This window comes from Porites lutea, chromosome 7 (assembly GCF_958299795.1).
Source record: "Porites lutea chromosome 7, jaPorLute2.1, whole genome shotgun sequence".
In the NCBI taxonomy this organism is placed as follows: domain Eukaryota; kingdom Metazoa; phylum Cnidaria; class Anthozoa; order Scleractinia; family Poritidae; genus Porites; species Porites lutea.
The window spans coordinates 745,001-766,466 of NC_133207.1; the positions used below are offsets into that span (position 1 = coordinate 745,001).

Genomic DNA, 21,466 nt, shown 5'->3' on the forward strand with positions numbered 1-21,466 from the left:
TGAAAACCTGTAGAGTGTATTTCGACGTTTGAGACGACCTCAAATCTGCAGTAAGGCTACTGAGCACTCCCGAAAATACCATAACATACCATAATGCTCTTTGCTTGTCACCCTAAAATTTTGCATAAGCATTGTCTTCAGTTTCTCTTGGGAGTTAAAATGGCCCCAAGAAAAAAAAAAACAATACTTATGCAAAATTTTGGGGTGACAAACAAAGAGCATTATGGTATGTTAAGGTATTTTCTGGAGCGGTTTATTCTGCGCCTGCGCCTTTCATCGCTGAGTGACTGCAGGCTCATAAAACCACTAAGGTGCGCGCCCTCCTTTTAAAACGCCCTTAATGATATATGCAAATCACCCTATGTTGAAATTCTAACAACCTATGTGCTTCAACAACGAAAATATTTGGGCGGAAAATTTCCCCTAAATTTCAGACAAAAATGTAGGGACGGTTTGGAAGAAAATTTGGGAATCAAATACAGCGTCTAAATATTGATAACTTTATTGATCAAACTCCTGATATACCTCTTAGAATTTACGCCTTGCGTTAAGATTTATGCCACTGGCCCTAACCTACTAACACTTTAACAAGACAGCAGGAGAGTGATTGAGAAATTACATCCTTTTAAGAACTTCAAGTTGTTTCCAGTAACTTGTCATTAAAAATTAAAACATCGCACAAAAGAAGTGTTACCATGAAAACGTACCTTTCTTTGCAAACGTTCATTTCAAATCGCTTTATTTTTTCTCTTTCGTTCAACACCTTTCTATCAGGTTATTTTTAAAAACTCTTGCACTCCAAAATTATGAGAACAAATTAGGGTTAAACCTTGTTCTTGGTTCAATATTTTCTTCTTTACATGATTCGTCAACCGTTGTTATTGTCCACACGGGTACGAATAAAGATAAGTAAATATTAAACTAAATTAAAGAGTAGTCAAATTAAACTGAACTACATAAATACAACTAGTATTATTGTAGGTAAGCTCGATTTCCATCAGTGTTGTTGTACTAATTAAAATCAGTCTTCTGTTATTAATGTATTTCGGTGCTTGGTAAACTGAATGGACGAAAAAGGAGATACATAAGACAGAAACACTTAACCAAGAAGAGTTTGAATCAAAGGAAATACACTAACAGTAGTCTGACATTGTTAAAAATTTGCTATCATAGAACACAATAAAAACATTAAGAAAAACTGCTTGCAATTTGGGCTGACGGAAAGTCGACCAAAAATTGTAATTAATAATAAATACATTGTATAAACACCGCCAGAGGTCATCCTAGAGTAAGCCCAGTAGGCTTTGTAAAGAACTCCTGTTCTATGATACATGTAGTTACATGCACCGTAACAATGTAAGATTTTGGGACGAAAAAACATAATAATCGACCATTAAGGCTAGATGGGGAACTTATTCAAGAGACACAAGAGGGCGAAGCGCACCCTTTTAAAAATGAAACATTTAGTATTGAACTGAGTTAATGCAAACGAGCAATCACGTATAACTAAACCTAATTCAGTGGTGTTTCCAACCCGAGATGTGGCTACATTCCTAACACGTTAATGAACTGCTTTCATTTCACTGAGTTTTTAGAACAGTTTCATTAAGAAGATTAATCAAGGATTACCTTGTGCTTTGAGCTTTCACGGGCTAAATATGCATATGGCACAATTGGATGGTGACGGGTGACATTTATACAGTAAGTTGACGAGTTCAAAGAATATTGAACTAAGTTTTCTTTATGCTCTTCGAATATGATGCAGTTTTGATAAGCTGTCGGCACTTCACGTTGGATTTCCTCAATAAAGCTTCGCCATCTCTCATCAAAAAGTTTAGCAGAACGAGGATATTTGCGATGTTTCGGGTTTCTAGCAGTCACGGCTGCAAACAGAAGTGCTTGGCCGCGGAATTTGAACCCAAGAACGGCCATGATATGCAAAGCTGACACCCACCAACTTTCCTTTTCATACTTGTTGTTGTATGGCAAAATGTGAGCGACAGCCTTATGGTGGAAAGCATGGAAAATAGCATCGAACCAAACCACTGGCATCACTAGTGATGTGTCGTGAATTCCACACAACTGTCTTCTTCTTTGTAAAGTCCACTCGGCACCATGATGCACTGCATAGTCTAAAACACCAAGCACTGGTTCATATTCTAAAAGCCAGTCTTGCACGACTCGTAGCGGTTGAGTTTTTCTCAAATCAGGCGGAGTCATTTTATTGAAGCTAAAGGTGACGTCATCATCTAAAAATATGTAATAGCGGTAGGGTAGTCTTCTCTTTAAGGCCGTAAAGTAGAGCGTATTTCTTCCTGATCCCCAAGTAGTTTGTGGATAAAATATGTAGGATGTATGAGATGGAATTATTGATTTGTTGCACTTTGCTTGAAAACTTAACACTATGATATCACAACTGCAATTTTCAGCGACATCAATCGATTCTGCAAGGTGTGAAGGAAGACATTGTTCCGTTTGTACAAGGTAGACAAAATGCTTCTGAATGACGCCTAACGAATCCACCTTCGATCCTTTCTCGTATACTGCTGGAAGTTCTTTGCTAAAACCGTGCATATATATAAGACTGCTAGCAATAAGAGTACATCCCACCAAGACGACATATGTAAAACATCGGAAGGAAGACATGGCTGTTTCTTGTACTCGTCGTTAGCAACTGCGTGAATTAAAATATGACACCACTGGAGGCACCACTCAGAGCGCGCGTACTATCTTTGTCATTTTATAAAAATTAGCATAGATGCGTGCCACGTGGGTGAATACGCTCTATAATCTGTTCATGTTGTCCTTCAGCAGCATAATTAGAGCGGTTTTCATTTGAGTGTCGAAAAGTAATTGGTTTTGCACTTTCTACACGATGCGATTGGCTTAAAAGATTCGCGCCACCTTTTCATCCAATCAGAAGTAAAACCAAAGCCAATTGTGACGCGCTCGCATGCATTTTCCCGCGCTTTGCGTCAGCCACATGTAATTACTTCGAGTTTTGATTGGTTCAATGTATTGTCTGTGTCCTATGTGATTGGCCAGAGTAATTACTTTGGTTTTGGTTTTACGACACTCAAACGAAAACCACTCTAATAAACATAGAACTATTCTAGTGAGGCCTTAAACTGCTGTTTTAAAAAGGTAAACAGCAGTTTAAGGCCTCACCGGAACGGTTTTATATTTTTTTTTTTCACTGTACTCATCTTTCTACGATCCTTAGACATGATGAAACAATGTTGGGTGCCCTTAAATAAGTTCTGCAGCGTTCTGTACTCGTTGTAGTCTACTTATATGATATTTGGGAAGGCCATAAAGTAGGCTATTACAATAATCTAGTCTGGAAGTAAAAATGTGTATGTAAATGTATTCGAGATCATGACTTTTAGTCGCCGACCAAGGACCACATACTGTACTGATGGATTTAATTTATTTAACTGCTGACGAGTTCTAATAACTAGAAATTCAGTTTCATCATCATTGAGTAACAGCCGTCCTTCAATAAGCCAGTTCCTTACATCTTTAATGCAATCCTCCACTGCGCGAATGGCCTCATCCTGGGCGTTAGCATCATCGGGCCTGAAACTCACGTATAGCTGAGTATCATCCGCGGAACAATGAGCCTCCGGGGAGATGACGTTCGATAACCTTGAATATATGCAAATCACCATATGTTGAAATTCTAACAACCTTTGTGCTTCAACTACGAAAATGTTCGGACGGAAAATTTCCCCTAAATTTCAGACAAAAATGTAGGGACGGTTTGCAAGAAAATTTTGAAATCAGATACAGCGTCTAAATAATGATAACTTTATTGATCAAACTCCTGATATACCTCTTAGAATTTACGCCTTGCGTTAAGATTTATGCCACTGGCCCTAACCTACTAACACTTTAACAAGACAGCGGGAGAGTGATTGAGAAATTACATCCTTTTAAGAACTTCAAGTTGTTTCCAGTAACTTGTCATTAAAAATTAAACCATCGCACAAAAGAAGTGTTACCATGAAAACGTACCTTTCTTTGCAAACGTTCATTTCAAATCGCTTTATTTTTTCTCTTTCGTTCAACACCTTTCTATCAGGTTATTTTTAAAAACTCTTGCACTCCAAAATTATGAGAACAAATTAGGATTAAACCTTGTTCTTGGTTCAATATTTTCTTCTTTACATGATTCGTCAACCGTTGTTATTGTCCACACGGGTACGAATAAAGATAAGTAAATATTAAACTAAATTAAAGAGTAGTCAAATTAAACTGAACTACATAAATACAACTAGTATTATTGTAGGTAAGCTCGATTTCCATCAGTATTGTTGTACTAATTAAAATCAGTCTTCTGTTATTAATGTATTTCGGTGCTTGGTAAACTGAATGGACGAAAAAGGAGATACATAAAACAGAAACACTTAACCAAGAAGAGTTTGAATCAAAGGAAATACACTAACAGTAGTCTGACATTGTTAAAAATTTGCTATCATAGAACACAATAAAAACATTAAGAAAAACTGCTTGCAATTTGGGCTGACGGAAAGTCGACCAAAAATTGTAATTAATAATAAATACATTGTATAAACACCGCCAGAGGTCATCCTAGAGTAAGCCCAGTAGGCTTTGTAAAGAACTCCTGTTCTATGATACATGTAGTTACATGCACCGTAACAATGTAAGATTTTGGGACGAAAAAACATAATAATCGACCATTAAGGCTAGATGGGGAACTTATTCAAGAGACACAAGAGGGCGAAGCGCACCCTTTTAAAAATGAAACATTTAGTATTGAACTGAGTTAATGCAAACGAGCAATCACGTATAACTAAACCTAATTCAGTGGTGTTTCCAACCCGAGATGTGGCTACATTCCTAACACGTTAATGAACTGCTTTCATTTCACTGAGTTTTTAGAACAGTTTCATTAAGAAGATTAATCAAGGATTACCTTGTGCTTTGAGCTTTCACGGGCTAAATATGCATATGGCACAATTGGATGGTGACGGGTGACATTTATACAGTAAGTTGACGATTTCAAAGAATATTGAACTAAGTTTTCTTTATGCTCTTCGAATATGATGCAGTTTTGATAAGCTGTCGGCACTTCACGTTGGATTTCCTCAATAAAGCTTCGCCATCTCTCATCAAAAAGTTTAGCAGAACGAGGATATTTGCGATGTTTCGGGTTTCTAGCAGTCACGGCTGCAAACAGAAGTGCTTGGCCGCGGAATTTGAACCCAAGAACGGCCATGATATGCAAAGCTGACACCCACCAACTTTCCTTTTCATACTTGTTGTTGTATGGCAAAATGTGAGCGACAGCCTTATGGTGGAAAGCATGGAAAATAGCATCGAACCAAACCACTGGCATCACTAGTGATGTGTCGTGAATTCCACACAACTGTCTTCTTCTTTGTAAAGTCCACTCGGCACCATGATGCCCTGCATAGTCTAAAACACCAAGCACTGGTTCATATTCTAAGAGCCAGTCTTGCACGACTCGTAGCGGTTGAGTTTTTCTCAAATCAGGCGGAGTCATTTTATTGAAGCTAAAGGTGACGTCATCATCTAAAAATATGTAATAGCGGTAGGGTAGTCTTCTCTTTAAGGCCGTAAAGTAGAGCGTATTTCTTCCTGATCCCCAAGTAGTTTGTGGATAAAATATGTAGGATGTATGAGATGGAATTATTGATTTGTTGCACTTTGCTTGAAAACTTAACACTATGATATCACAACTGCAATTTTCAGCGACATCAATCGATTCTGCAAGGTGTGAAGGAAGACATTGTTCCGTTTGTACAAGGTAAACAAAATGCTTCTGAATGACGCCTAACGAATCCACCTTCGATCCTTTCTCGTATACTGCTGGAAGTTCTTTGCTAAAACCGTGCATATATATAAGACTGCTAGCAATAAGAGTACATCCCACCAAGACGACATATGTAAAACATCGGAAGGAAGACATGGCTGTTTCTTGTACTCGTCGTTAGCAACTGCGTGAATTAAAATATGACACCACTGGAGGCACCACTCAGAGCGCGCGTACTATCTTTGTCATTTTATAAAAATTAGCATAGATGCGTGCCACGTGGGTGAATACGCTCTATAATCTGTTCATGTTGTCCTTCAGCAGCATAATTAGAGCGGTTTTCATTTGAGTGTCGAAAAGTAATTGGTTTTGCACTTTCTACACGATGCGATTGGCTTAAAAGATTCGCGCCACCTTTTCATCCAATCAGAAGTAAAACCAAAGCCAATTGTGACGCGCTCGCATGCATTTTCCCGCGCTTTGCGTCAGCCACATGTAATTACTTCGAGTTTTGATTGGTTCAATGTATTGTCTGTGTCCTATGTGATTGGCCAGAGTAATTACTTTGGTTTTGGTTTTACGACACTCAAACGAAAACCACTCTAATAAACATAGAACTATTCTAGTGAGGCCTTAAACTGCTGTTTTAAAAAGGTAAACAGCAGTTTAAGGCCTCACCGGAACGGTTTTATATTTTTTTTTTTCACTGTACTCATCTTTCTACGATCCTTAGACATGATGAAACAATGTTGGGTGCCCTTAAATAAGTTCTGCAGCGTTCTGTACTCGTTGTAGTCTACTTATATGATATTTGGGAAGGCCATAAAGTAGGCTATTACAATAATCTAGTCTGGAAGTAAAAATGTGTATGTAAATGTATTCGAGATCATGACTTTTAGTCGCCGACCAAGGACCACATACTGTACTGATGGATTTAATTTATTTAACTGCTGACGAGTTCTAATAACTAGAAATTCAGTTTCATCATCATTGAGTAACAGCCGTCCTTCAATAAGCCAGTTCCTTACATCTTTAATGCAATCCTCCACTGCGCGAATGGCCTCATCCTGGGCGTTAGCATCATCGGGCCTGAAACTCACGTATAGCTGAGTATCATCCGCGGAACAATGAGCCTCCGGGGAGATGACGTTCGATAACCTTGAATATATGCAAATCACCATATGTTGAAATTCTAACAACCTTTGTGCTTCAACTACGAAAATGTTCGGACGGAAAATTTCCCCTAAATTTCAGACAAAAATGTAGGGACGGTTTGCAAGAAAATTTTGAAATCAGATACAGCGTCTAAATAATGATAACTTTATTGATCAAACTCCTGATATACCTCTTAGAATTTACGCCTTGCGTTAAGATTTATGCCACTGGCCCTAACCTACTAACACTTTAACAAGACAGCGGGAGAGTGATTGAGAAATTACATCCTTTTAAGAACTTCAAGTTGTTTCCAGTAACTTGTCATTAAAAATTAAACCATCGCACAAAAGAAGTGTTACCATGAAAACGTACCTTTCTTTGCAAACGTTCATTTCAAATCGCTTTATTTTTTCTCTTTCGTTCAACACCTTTCTATCAGGTTATTTTTAAAAACTCTTGCACTCCAAAATTATGAGAACAAATTAGGATTAAACCTTGTTCTTGGTTCAATATTTTCTTCTTTACATGATTCGTCAACCGTTGTTATTGTCCACACGGGTACGAATAAAGATAAGTAAATATTAAACTAAATTAAAGAGTAGTCAAATTAAACTGAACTACATAAATACAACTAGTATTATTGTAGGTAAGCTCGATTTCCATCAGTATTGTTGTACTAATTAAAATCAGTCTTCTGTTATTAATGTATTTCGGTGCTTGGTAAACTGAATGGACGAAAAAGGAGATACATAAAACAGAAACACTTAACCAAGAAGAGTTTGAATCAAAGGAAATACACTAACAGTAGTCTGACATTGTTAAAAATTTGCTATCATAGAACACAATAAAAACATTAAGAAAAACTGCTTGCAATTTGGGCTGACGGAAAGTCGACCAAAAATTGTAATTAATAATAAATACATTGTATAAACACCGCCAGAGGTCATCCTAGAGTAAGCCCAGTAGGCTTTGTAAAGAACTCCTGTTCTATGATACATGTAGTTACATGCACCGTAACAATGTAAGATTTTGGGACGAAAAAACATAATAATCGACCATTAAGGCTAGATGGGGAACTTATTCAAGAGACACAAGAGGGCGAAGCGCACCCTTTTAAAAATGAAACATTTAGTATTGAACTGAGTTAATGCAAACGAGCAATCACGTATAACTAAACCTAATTCAGTGGTGTTTCCAACCCGAGATGTGGCTACATTCCTAACACGTTAATGAACTGCTTTCATTTCACTGAGTTTTTAGAACAGTTTCATTAAGAAGATTAATCAAGGATTACCTTGTGCTTTGAGCTTTCACGGGCTAAATATGCATATGGCACAATTGGATGGTGACGGGTGACATTTATACAGTAAGTTGACGATTTCAAAGAATATTGAACTAAGTTTTCTTTATGCTCTTCGAATATGATGCAGTTTTGATAAGCTGTCGGCACTTCACGTTGGATTTCCTCAATAAAGCTTCGCCATCTCTCATCAAAAAGTTTAGCAGAACGAGGATATTTGCGATGTTTCGGGTTTCTAGCAGTCACGGCTGCAAACAGAAGTGCTTGGCCGCGGAATTTGAACCCAAGAACGGCCATGATATGCAAAGCTGACACCCACCAACTTTCCTTTTCATACTTGTTGTTGTATGGCAAAATGTGAGCGACAGCCTTATGGTGGAAAGCATGGAAAATAGCATCGAACCAAACCACTGGCATCACTAGTGATGTGTCGTGAATTCCACACAACTGTCTTCTTCTTTGTAAAGTCCACTCGGCACCATGATGCCCTGCATAGTCTAAAACACCAAGCACTGGTTCATATTCTAAGAGCCAGTCTTGCACGACTCGTAGCGGTTGAGTTTTTCTCAAATCAGGCGGAGTCATTTTATTGAAGCTAAAGGTGACGTCATCATCTAAAAATATGTAATAGCGGTAGGGTAGTCTTCTCTTTAAGGCCGTAAAGTAGAGCGTATTTCTTCCTGATCCCCAAGTAGTTTGTGGATAAAATATGTAGGATGTATGAGATGGAATTATTGATTTGTTGCACTTTGCTTGAAAACTTAACACTATGATATCACAACTGCAATTTTCAGCGACATCAATCGATTCTGCAAGGTGTGAAGGAAGACATTGTTCCGTTTGTACAAGGTAAACAAAATGCTTCTGAATGACGCCTAACGAATCCACCTTCGATCCTTTCTCGTATACTGCTGGAAGTTCTTTGCTAAAACCGTGCATATATATAAGACTGCTAGCAATAAGAGTACATCCCACCAAGACGACATATGTAAAACATCGGAAGGAAGACATGGCTGTTTCTTGTACTCGTCGTTAGCAACTGCGTGAATTAAAATATGACACCACTGGAGGCACCACTCAGAGCGCGCGTACTATCTTTGTCATTTTATAAAAATTAGCATAGATGCGTGCCACGTGGGTGAATACGCTCTATAATCTGTTCATGTTGTCCTTCAGCAGCATAATTAGAGCGGTTTTCATTTGAGTGTCGAAAAGTAATTGGTTTTGCACTTTCTACACGATGCGATTGGCTTAAAAGATTCGCGCCACCTTTTCATCCAATCAGAAGTAAAACCAAAGCCAATTGTGACGCGCTCGCATGCATTTTCCCGCGCTTTGCGTCAGCCACATGTAATTACTTCGAGTTTTGATTGGTTCAATGTATTGTCTGTGTCCTATGTGATTGGCCAGAGTAATTACTTTGGTTTTGGTTTTACGACACTCAAACGAAAACCACTCTAATAAACATAGAACTATTCTAGTGAGGCCTTAAACTGCTGTTTTAAAAAGGTAAACAGCAGTTTAAGGCCTCACCGGAACGGTTTTATATATTTTTTTTTCACTGTACTCATCTTTCTACGATCCTTAGACATGATGAAACAATGTTGGGTGCCCTTAAATAAGTTCTGCAGCGTTCTGTACTCGTTGTAGTCTACTTATATGATATTTGGGAAGGCCATAAAGTAGGCTATTACAATAATCTAGTCTGGAAGTAAAAATGTGTATGTAAATGTATTCGAGATCATGACTTTTAGTCGCCGACCAAGGACCACATACTGTACTGATGGATTTAATTTATTTAACTGCTGACGAGTTCTAATAACTAGAAATTCAGTTTCATCATCATTGAGTAACAGCCGTCCTTCAATAAGCCAGTTCCTTACATCTTTAATGCAATCCTCCACTGCGCGAATGGCCTCATCCTGGGCGTTAGCATCATCGGGCCTGAAACTCACGTATAGCTGAGTATCATCCGCGGAACAATGAGCCTCCGGGGAGATGACGTTCGATAACCTTGAATATATGCAAATCACCATATGTTGAAATTCTAACAACCTTTGTGCTTCAACTACGAAAATGTTCGGACGGAAAATTTCCCCTAAATTTCAGACAAAAATGTAGGGACGGTTTGCAAGAAAATTTTGAAATCAGATACAGCGTCTAAATAATGATAACTTTATTGATCAAACTCCTGATATACCTCTTAGAATTTACGCCTTGCGTTAAGATTTATGCCACTGGCCCTAACCTACTAACACTGCAACAAGACGGCACAAGGAGAGTGACTGAGAAATTACATGCTTTTAAGAACTTCAAGTTGTTTCTAGTAACTTGTCATTAAAAATTAAAACATCGCACAAACGAAGTGTTACCATGAAAACGTACCTTTCTTTGCAAGCGTTCATTTCAAATCGCTTTATTTTCCTCTTTCATTCAACGCCTTTCTATCAGGTTATTTTTAAAAACCTTTGCACTCCAAAATTATGAGAACAAATTAGGGTTCAACCTTGTTCTTGGTTCAATATTTTCTTCTTTACATGATTCGTCAACCGTTGTTATTGTCCACACGGGTACGAATAAAGATAAGTAAATATTAAACTAAATTAAAGAGTAGTCAAATTAAACTGAACTACATAAATACAACTAGTATTATTGTAGGTAAGCTCGATTTCCATCAGTATTGTTGTACTAATTAAAATCAGTCTTCTGTTATTAATATATTTCGGTGCTTGGTAAACTGAATGGACGAAAAAGAAAATAAATAAAACAGAAACACTTAAACAACCAAGAAGAGTTTGAATCAAAGGAAATACACTAAGAGTAGTCTGACATTGTTAAAAATTTGCTATCATAGAACACAATAAAAACATTAAGAAAAACTGCTTGCAATTTGGGCTGACGGAAAGTGGATTAAAAATTGTAATTAATAATAAATACATTATATAAACACCGCCAGAGGTCATCCTAGAGTAAGCCTAGAAGGCTTTGTAAAGAACTCCTGTTCTATGTTACATGTAGTTACATGCACAGTAGCAATGAAAGGTTTTTGGACGAATAAACATAAAAAATCGACCATTAAGGCTAGATGGGGAACTCATTCAAGAGACTCAAGTGCCAGCGAAGCGCACCCTTTTGGAAATGAAATATTTAGTATTGAACTGAGTTAATGCAAGCGCGCGATCACGTATAACTAAACCTAATTTAGTGATGTTTCCTCTCCGAGATGTGGCTATATTCCTAGCACGTTAAAGAACTGCTTTTGTTTCACTGAGTTTTTAGGACAGTTTCATTAAGAAGATTAATCAAGGATTACCTTGTGCTTTAAGCTTTCACGGTCTAAATATGCATATGGCACAACTGGATGGTGACGTTTCCACGAAAACGTTTCTTGGTTTAAAAAACTTCATGTTCTCGCAGGCAAGCAAGGCACTGTAAACAAACCATTTAAAGACATTTACTTGTCAAAGAAAAAGATAAAATTTCATGTGATTTAACTTTCATTTTCATTGAGAGTATAATACATCAGTTAATCGAAACTCCGGTCCCCCGACCCCCGCGACTTGGCAGGGAATTTAACATTGGCCGCGTGTTAAAACTTCGCTAATTTCCAGGCTCCCCGGGCCAAACAGTTTATTAAAAGTCCTGTATATCGGGGCATTAGTAGTTCATAAACAATAAACACGATTCAGTTCGGACTTACATTATTTGCCATTGCTGTGCTTTTTCCTAAATTCAACCATATTTTCAGCTATACTCACCAACTGCAGTGAAATTGGACCTCTTTAAATGAGCTACATTCAAATTGGATCAAGGTGTGCGTTAATCAGGCCGAGGATCGCTAGGGAAAGACCAAGGTCAGGATATCACCCTTAAGACCTGGAACAGTGACTTACGGTTTTGTAACATTGCCATGGAACTGCTTACATGGCGGCAGATCATGGGACAGAAACGACATAATTTATGCGTACATGTCCACGTAAAAAAGGCTATGTTTTCAAAGAAACAGTTCAATCTCTAACGAGTGGAATATGAAATGACCTTCCTACCGTGGGAAATCAAGAAATAAATGATCGTCCGAATGTTTCAATATTCGTTAAGCTGTAGTCGTTGTCGCAAAATTGCATTCGCTGTCGCTAAAACTCATTCGCTACTGCTTGTTGTGAATGGGAAAAATTTCCTTTTAAATTCTGGCCATTGTCTAGAAAAAAATCAAGTTTCAGCTCGGTCAAGAAAACTAAAGGTTCTTTCCATTTGAAATGAAAATGAAATATGCTTTTGCCAATCATTATACGTTTCTGGAAACTACCTACCCCTCCCCTAAGCCAACATGAACACCTATTTCTCACTTAGGGCAAAAAGTTGGCTTAGGGGATGGGTAGGTGGGAAGTGTCCCTCAGAAAAGTATAATGACCATTTCCTTCTTGCATACTATTTAGAATTTGACTGAACTGGCTGGATAGATTTGATTACAAGTGTTATACTACTACATGAGAAATTACTGCAATTTGATTGGCTTAGAGCAGTGGTATTTCAGCTTAATTTGAAATACCTACGTGTGAAAATTACAAACCTTTTGCGGGTAGTAGTATAAGCAAATAATAGCATGATTTGTACGTGATATTTGGCATAAATACCACTCGTGATATTTCAAAATTGTCTCAAATTTCACTCGCCTAACGGCTCGTGAAATTACGTATAACAATTTTGAAATATCACTCGTGGTATTTATGCGAAATATCACTACTAATCATGCTATTACCTATACAAATTCGTATTACGACGGGAATGTTCTAGCCGGTCAGTTCGGAAGCGGAATGGAAAGCGCCCTAAGTTAATAAGCACCCTTCCGTTTACGCCGAAGTGTTAAAAAGGCGTTTGGGTATCAAAGAAGATACTCACTACACTCAATAGAGCGTATTCACATGACGTCATGGCGGCCATATTGGTGTTCCAAAACAATGAAACGGCGGCCATTTTGGTGTACCAAGACAACCCTGTGGGAATTTAACTCTTTTCTTATGTAAAAACTTTCTCTTGCTCGTATAAATTAGCATAGATGCATGCCACGTGAGTGAATACGCTCTGTAATCTGTTCATTTTGTCCTTCGGCAGCATAATTAAAAAGCATAAAACTATTCTAGTGAAGCCTTAAACTGCTGTTTAAAAAAAGTAAACAGCAGAACGGTTTTATATATTTTTTTCACTGGACTCATCTTTCCACGATCCTGGGCAATGATGAAACAATGCTGGGTGCCCTTAAATAAGTTTATTTCTGTTTCATTAACTCATTGTATACATTAACTGTAACTAGGGACCTAAAACTGATTAACTTGGAACTAATATACTTCCCCCCGAGATGGATAGCCTTCTTTAATTTTTCTAACCTAGCAGGCTATTTTTTTGATATTCCTTTGATGTCTAAGATTTTAGCGTTATGGAGCACAGCGCCCATTTTCCAATCCAGATCAAACCCGTTCAGTGAATTAGCGATCCTGATTTTCTTCCCAGGTTTCAGCCTGTAGCCTTCGGTTAACAACTCGTAAATATAGTTGGCACCAAAACACTGGCTTTTGCTATAAGGGCTCTCGTTTATCTCATCGTAATTTTTGCCACAAAAAGATTTCAAGTGCCTCTTGATTTTCTTTGGGTTGACGAAATTGTTTTGGCAATCAGAACAAACAGCGTTTATGTCTGTTAAAACATAATATAACGCTGAAAATCCATAGAATTTGCCTCTTAATCTAGGTTGGTTAGAGAAAGGACACTTCTTCAAATCTAACGAACGACAAAAAAATAAATTACGGATTATATCCTCACAGATCTCAACCTGAGCTGTGCCTTCAAAAACACGTGCCTGGCCATTAAATTCTAGTGATTCCTTGAAACCTTTGTTATGACAGGGACTTTTGACGGCACATTCTTCATTTTCAGTACAATCACTTTTTTTGACAATGGATTCTAAATAGCGTTCCCTTGCCTCATCCTGGCCATAACCTAAATAACTACGAGCAAAAACATTATAGTTTTTTCCTGCCACTGAAATGGAAAACGTTTCAGGGTTCTTTTTCCTTTTCAAATCCCAAGTATTTTGGTGCGATGCCCCTCCCAAATCTAAACTACCATACGAGGCTTGATTTGTACCAAAAATGCCCGTCAAAAAATTAACAGTTATCCAAGAATAAATTCCTTCCGCCGTTCCAGAAATGATTCTAGCATCTACATCTTCTTGGAATAAAAATGGACATTTAGCCTTATCATGAAACAGTTTTCTAACTTCATCTAATATGGCGTTTGCTTGATCTGTAGGAACGAGCCTCATTCCAGCTGTAGCCAGCAAATATATTGGAGTTGACGATTGCTTGTCTTGTGGAATGGTCTTCTTGGCTGACTCCAATAGTGGCATCATGTAGGCTTCGACTTGAGAAGGGTCATCAGCAAGCTCTGAAATTCCAGGTTTTATTTTGCTAGTGGAAGGATCAAGCTCTTTCACGTCAGAGGGTTTTAAGGATGGTCCGCTGTCCAGGAACTGGTAGATTGACATACGGGTTCCACTTGAGCCTGCGTCAAACAGTATGACGTATTCAGTATGGCCAGTTTGATGTTGTGCTGTCACAGTGACATACAGGAGTGCAAAAACCAGACCAACCAGTATAAAATCTCTCATCCTGTTGTATAACCTGCAAAAAATATATATCTGATTTTGAATTTGGTGCCGTAAAGTTATACAAACGCCGACCTTTCGAGTGGTAACCTGTCGTCAGAGCCTCGGGGGGAGGGGGAGGGAGGTTGCTTATGCATGGGAAGTTTGGATAGGGGCATGACGTTAAAGCCTTCAAGACCCTGAGCCTGTCTGAGACAAAACCATTCATTTCGCTAAGTGGTTTAAGACAAGAGATTATTTTTCATGACGATAAATCTTTTCATTTTCCGTCTGTCGCTACCGAAACCAGTCTTTAGAAAAGATACAACAAACTGACATTAGATAAGGTAGAAATACTGCCGTGCGCATACAATATACTACATTCTTGAAGCCATGAGCCAAAAAAAGCGCGCTAGACGCGTAACATACCTCGTTCTTGGAGCCATGAAGCGAAACAAACGGGCCTCTTATGAAATATACTTTTTCTGGAAACAGTGGGACAAAACAAGCGTGCTAATCATATAACAACAGGGCAAAATAATTGCGCTACAAATGCAATGTACCTATTGTACCAAATTGTTGAAGGAATGAGGCGAAACAAGCGCGCTACGCAGTCATGTAACATACCTTGTTCTTGAAGTGATGAGGCAAAACAAGTGCGCTACATATGTAATATACCTAATATACTTCTTTCGTGAAGCCATGAGGCAAAACAAGCGCGCCACACACATAACATGCCTCGTTCTTGAAACCATGAGGCAAATAAATAGCGCCACACTTGTGAGTTACATTTCTCTTTAGGTGGCGAGGTGAAACAATTGTTGAGCTCCTTGCTCGTGTAATATAACTCGTTCTTGCAGTCACTCTGAGGTAAAACAACCGCGCTACACTTATACTGACCTTTTAATATCAGTCGGAAAAATCAGGTAGACTCACGCTCGCGTCTTTGAGCCGTGACCCGAAAAGCTGCTAAAAAAGCGCCTTTTTGGTTTTTTTCGTCATTTTTCTCAACGTTTTTTCATCCTTGTTTTGCAGCACACTTGAAAATTCTTGATTTTATCAAACAGACTATCCAGTCATCCAGCACTGCTTCAAAATTAAAGCTTTTAGTATCCGCAATGAGAATCCTTTTAAAGCAGGCACTCTTTCGTACGCCATCTTTATTATCATTTACACTGGCACAAATGATATGGAAATGACACAAAAGCCTGCGAGTAGACGTCTCCTATTTTCTTTGTTGTGCGTCCAAAAAAGGAAATGAGACACGTATGCACGTAGACAAAACAGCCTACACTGTCATCTTGTACGAATGAGGAATGCACAGCTCAAGTGATGATTGAATTTGCTGTACAGAAATCAGAAATATCCTTCTTCGAAAGCACTGATCTCTCAATTAGCACGAAACGATGACAAAGTTTCTCTTTGCTCACAGATTTATAAGAAACTAAGCTCACTAATTTTTACTGGTAAACAAAAATAATATCACTCAAGACCTCTTTGACACCAAGCACATATCCAAAGGATAAAGATTGGCCCCTAGAATCGGATCTGAAAGACTATATCAAACAAAATGATTATATTGAGCCTTGAAAAACACATCATTTTTTTTTCAAACAACGCGATGTTTCATTATATAGCCTTTTCCCATCGTAGCAACGCAAAATGGGGGTCAAAGTTAAAAATGAAGAAAAAGAAAAAAAGTGGAAGAGCGGGAGAGGAGGAAGGGGAGGGAGGAGAAGATTCTTTCGCCCTCTCGCTACCCCCACGTCTGGAACGCTCTAATCAGGGTGATATTTTGTAACAGAACTTTGATCCCAATACATTCAGAAAAGTATGTTTTCTCATTGGGGTCTGCAATTCAACCGGAAGATTTTAACGCTACAACTGGAGTGCCAAAAAAATAATAATAATAATCAAAAATAGTTTACGACGATTGTAAAGTCTTCCGCGGTGGATGACTTCCCTATCCCTTCAGACTGCACTGCACTGGTACTGCTATTAAAGTTGTTGTTGTTGCGTGTTTTGTCTACGGGTAAAAAAACGCATGAACTGTAGGAATTTTATAACGGATGGAAGTGAAGTAGTCTGTTTCAGGCTCTAAGATAGAAATGGAGAAATTTCGACACTCTTTTGTATTCACAGGTTTTTCTTTTCAGTTAAGCGTAACAGGCTTACTTACGTAACTTGCCGTGCATTAGTTAATCGAGATGAAAAATAAAAAATTTGAATAACACCAGCTATATTATATAGCACGGACCAGAAAACCCCTTGGAGTAAATATGTAGTCATATCTACTGCTTAGATATGATAGAGAAGCCCACAGAGACACTGCACCGAGGTTTTGTTCGAGATTAAATACACGAGTACAAAATTTCAAACCAAGTTAATTCAAGCAGTTCAAGTTTTACCCTTCTCTTAAAGTGGTGGTCAGCAACAAAACCAAATGAACGTTTTGGAAATAACTAAATGCTGACGGGAAATTCCGTTTTCTTCTTCCTATTCTTACCCGTCCTAACAAAAAGTCCCTAATTATTGCAAATCAAAATGCTCTCTGTAGAATCGTGTAAACTTAGTGATAAACCTCAAAGACCAGGAGGCCTCTTTAAAGGAAAGGAAACAAAGTGAAAGGTCAACAGGGCGCTTACCTTCGTGCCGTAATGTGTCACTTGCAATGGAGAGTTCTACTTCCGTTCAGAAACGACTCGCCTACTAAGTGATGAGGTTGTTTCAGAAACTTAGCCTTAAGAGAGTTTTTGGGACAGACCAGCCTCTTTAAAAAAGCTTTCCCCTCTGACACGTGGGTATTCACTGGTAATTACACTGCATAGGAAAGGGCAGTATTAAACAAAAGATTGTTTGGTCCATAAATTAGCTCGAGGTTAATGAGTCTTTCGCGCCAAGTTTTTGACACCTCTTTTAACCTCCTAATTTTAAAATGAGAAAGATGATTTTTCAGTAAGTGACACAGGCCGCTGGAAGAATACGTCCTAACACTCCAAATAAGAGTTGAACCTATGACCTTTTTGGCCACTATTCCGGATTCTCTACCACTCAGCTACAAGAGACTTGTCGGGGAGCTAAGGTCACTAAGCTATTGTAGATTCACGCGACAAACATGTCGTGCATACTACAAGGACTAATAGTAATAGTAGTATATTCTTCTGAAAGTCCTTTTTTAGCCAAAAGCCCTTTATATTCATAAAAATACGATTGTGAGTAATAAGAGTACATCCAAACAAGACAGCAAAGGCAAAATATCGGCACAAAAAGAAAAGTTAATTGATTCGGAGTTCACCCCCCGGAGGGAACTCCCACATAAAAGTGGCAGGGGTGCTCATCGTGTCGCTTAGGGGTATAAAATGTAGTTTCATGTTAAAGCCATGCCCACATTGGTCTCCATTAGGGGTTCAATTTTAATTTTCCGACAAGTATCCCCGTCACATTAACATGGGAGTCCCTTTTAAGATCACAGAAGGGGTGTTTTCATGGAAACGTAATTTTTCGTTTGCTAATGTTCTTAAAGCATTGTAAGCCAGCCATATTTCAGCCATTTTTAACAGGTGTTTTCTAAAACATCCACCATAATTATTTTTGTGTCGTCTTTTGAATTCACATATAAACGCCTGTTACTATTTGAGAGACAATTTTGGCTGTTTATTATTATGATTATAATGGTTTTAAATTGGTTTACTTTCGGACGTGTACGTAACTCAGAAAATAAAGTTAAAACGAATTTTGCAAATGCGGGTCGATTTCTTACAGACAAACCTGTGAATAACAGTTTAACTTCACATTTCGTTTATCTTGTTCACACGTGCAAGCCTGCTAAGGTCAAAGACTCGAACCCTGGCCACACGAGGTACGTTGAAACACTACCGCGGCAACCTGTCCCCTTGAACAAATATGAGAAAATTTGATATTTTCAGGCAACAATGCTCTTTTCATGCCGCCTTTAATTAAAATAGGTAAGAATGAAAGTAAGTCAATGGAAAAGATCAGGACATAAGTACTTAAATTTAATATATGACCCTGAACTGAATTACACGTTGTTGCTATTGGAATAAAAGAAATGGATGGTGTTTCAACAATAGATGAGACCCTCCCACCTTACTGGTAGATGTCATATTAGGACTAGTACATATCAGGAAAAGTTATAGAAAACTTTTAATTCGTGCTCTGTAGGGTCTTAAACATGCAGCTATAGACTACGCAGTTATATTCCTAGATGAAGCCTAACCAAAAGAAACAAAAGCAAAAAAGCAGACAATCAAACAAAACAAAAAACAAAAATTCTGTGTGAAGCATATGTTTTATATTGGATAGCCACCAGGGTAACCTACCTTATTGAAGAAATATGAGTAAATTAGATACTCTCAGGTACCAGGACTCTATTTACACAAAACCTGTATATTTTTTTGCTGGATTTAACAACGACTTAACCTTTTATCGTAAGTTACCAGGATATCACATCTGTCTTAATTTTTAACCAGTATTTCTACTTTAACCTGCGTTTTAAACCACATTCATAGCACTGGCAAACGTTTCTCACTTAAACTAAACCAATTTAAATAACAAAAGAGGGAACATTTTGTGGTTTTAAGGAGCCTGTTGAGATGAATATATGTTGCAAGTTTTTCCAGTAACCAGGTACTGTATTTCCAAACGGCCCATTTCTGAGTTGTTCTTTGCCACGGCTTGCGAGAAAGAATATACTGGACTGGACTATGAAACAGTTGGTGGACGGAAATCTTGATATGCCGCCTGATATCACTCCATAAAGAACTGCAGTACGTTCTCGCCATAAATTTAAAAACGGACAGAATTGTGGTTAAATCGCTTGAAATACCCGTTCTTCTGTTGCTAACGCTTTTTGGAACACTTGAACTAAACTTAAAGTCTTGTGAAAATAAAAATATACATTTTTTATTTCTAAATATTTTATAGTTTTTAAATTTTTTATTCAGATGTTAATTTTCACTAACCAAAAGTTTCAGCCTTTCAGTTGGGTAAATGACTAAGTTAGCGCCCTTTAAATAGGCGCTCTCCCTTTTCTCCAAAGTAAAAGGGGCGTTTGTTGAATGGCCTGCGAGCACTCTAGAGAAGTTGTTGAACAAAATTGAATCCGTTTTCCCACGATAATGGGAATGAAGAACAAATATATCAAATGATTAAACAATGTTGGTGCCCTTAGCAGATAAGTTTATTTCTGTTTCATCGACTCTTTTACATAAACTCAGTTTAGACACAGCACAGACAAAACGGAATAAATTAAAACTAATACATTTCTCTACTGTCTGTGGACGTCCTTAGATTTTCTTTCCGGGAAAGCTATTTTTTTTATTCTAGCGTTATGGAGCACAGTGCCCATTTTCCAATCCAGGTCAAACCCGTTCAGTGAATTAGCGATCCTGATTTTATTTTTAAGATTCAACCTGTAACCGGCGGTTAACAACTCATAAATATAGTTAGCACTAAAACACCTATCCCCGCTATAACGGTTCTTAAGCTTGTTTATCTCATCGTAAATTTCGCCACAAAATGATTTCAGATGTATGTCAATTTTCCCTGGGGTGACGAAATTGTTTTGGCAATCAGAACAAACAGCGTTTATGTCTGTTAAAGCATAATATAACGCTGAAAACTCATAGAATTTGCCTCTTAATTTGGGTTGGTTAGAGAAAGGACACTTCTTCAAATCTGGCGAACGACAAAAAAATAAATTACGGATTATATCCTTACAGACCTCAACCTGAGCTGTGCCTTCAAAAACACATGCCTGGCCATTAAATTCTAGTGATTCCTTGAAACCTAAATAACTACGAGCAAAAACGTTATAGTTTTTTCCTGCCACTGAAATGGAAAACGTTTCAGGATTCTTTTTCCCTTTCAAATCCAAAGTATTTTGGTGCAATGTCCCTCCCAAATCTAAACTACCATAAGAGGCTTGATTTGTACCAAAAATGCCCGTCAAAAAATTGACAGTTATCCAAGAATAAAGTCCTTCTGCTGTTCCAGAAATGATTCTAACATCTACATCTTCTTGGAATAAAAATGGACATTTAGCCTTATCGTGAAACAGTTGTCTAACTTCATCTAATATGGCGTTTGCTTGATCTGTAGGAACGAGCCTCATTCCAGCTGTAGCCAACAAATATATTGGAGTTGACGATTGCTTGTCTTGTGGAATGGTCTTCTTGGCTGACTCCAATAGTGGCATCATGTAGGCTTCGACTTGAGAAGGGTCGTCAGCAAGTTCTGAAATACCAGGTTATATTTTGCTCGGGGAAGGATCAAGCTCTTTCACATCAGGGGCTTTTAAGGATTTTCCGCTTTCCGGGAACTGGTAGATTAACATACGGGTTCGACTGGAACCTGTGTCAAACAGTATGACGTATTCAGCCTGCTGTTCACTTTTATGTTTTGCGTTCACAGTAAAGCAGAGGAGAGCAAAAATCAGAGCAACCACCATCAAATCTTTCATCTTGTTGTATAATCTGCAAAAATTTATATCAGCCCTTGAAGAGAGTGTTAAAAATTATCAGGGTCATAAGCAGCTTGAAGAAAATCACGA

At 38.1% G+C, this 21,466-nt stretch overlaps 2 protein-coding genes and 1 pseudogene across 3 annotated transcripts; all 3 read right to left on the reverse strand.

Annotated features, from left to right (window-relative positions):
• Positions 1–522: 522 nt before the first annotated feature.
• On the reverse strand, positions 523–2,574 carry LOC140943401 (uncharacterized). The gene has a single exon (XM_073392481.1). The coding sequence runs from the start codon at positions 2,572–2,574 to the stop codon at positions 1,615–1,617; it is 960 nt and encodes a 319-aa protein (XP_073248582.1). The 3' UTR covers positions 523–1,614.
• Positions 2,575–13,515: 10,941 nt separating this feature from the next.
• Positions 13,516–15,854, reverse strand: LOC140942965 (ectonucleoside triphosphate diphosphohydrolase 5-like). Of its 2 annotated transcripts, none has more exons than XM_073391988.1 (2): positions 15,634–15,854; positions 13,516–14,932 (listed from the first exon to the last, which is right to left on the reverse strand). In XM_073391988.1, the coding sequence occupies exons 1-2, from the start codon at positions 15,648–15,650 to the stop codon at positions 13,648–13,650; spliced, it is 1,302 nt and encodes a 433-aa protein (XP_073248089.1). In that variant the 5' UTR covers positions 15,651–15,854; the 3' UTR covers positions 13,516–13,647. The 2 variants fall into 2 exon arrangements, with proteins under 2 accessions (XP_073248089.1, XP_073248088.1); XM_073391987.1 differs by having other exon boundaries at positions 15,523–15,645.
• A 4,328-nt stretch (positions 15,855–20,182) lies between these two features.
• On the reverse strand, positions 20,183–21,433 carry LOC140943403 (ectonucleoside triphosphate diphosphohydrolase 1-like; annotated as a pseudogene).
• Positions 21,434–21,466: the final 33 nt, after the last annotated feature.

Coding starts and splice junctions, on each gene's coding strand:
- LOC140943401 (XM_073392481.1), bottom strand. CDS start 2,574: ATGCACGGTTTTAGCAAAGAACTTCCAGCAGTATACGAGAAAGGATCG.
- LOC140942965 (XM_073391987.1), bottom strand. CDS start 15,626: ATGTGTGTGGCGCGCTTGTTTTGCCTCATGGCTTCACGAAAGAAGTAT. Junction 14,933..15,522: donor CTCATCACTTCAAGAACAAG/GTATGTTACATG, acceptor TATTTTTTGCAG/GTTATACAACAGGATGAGAG.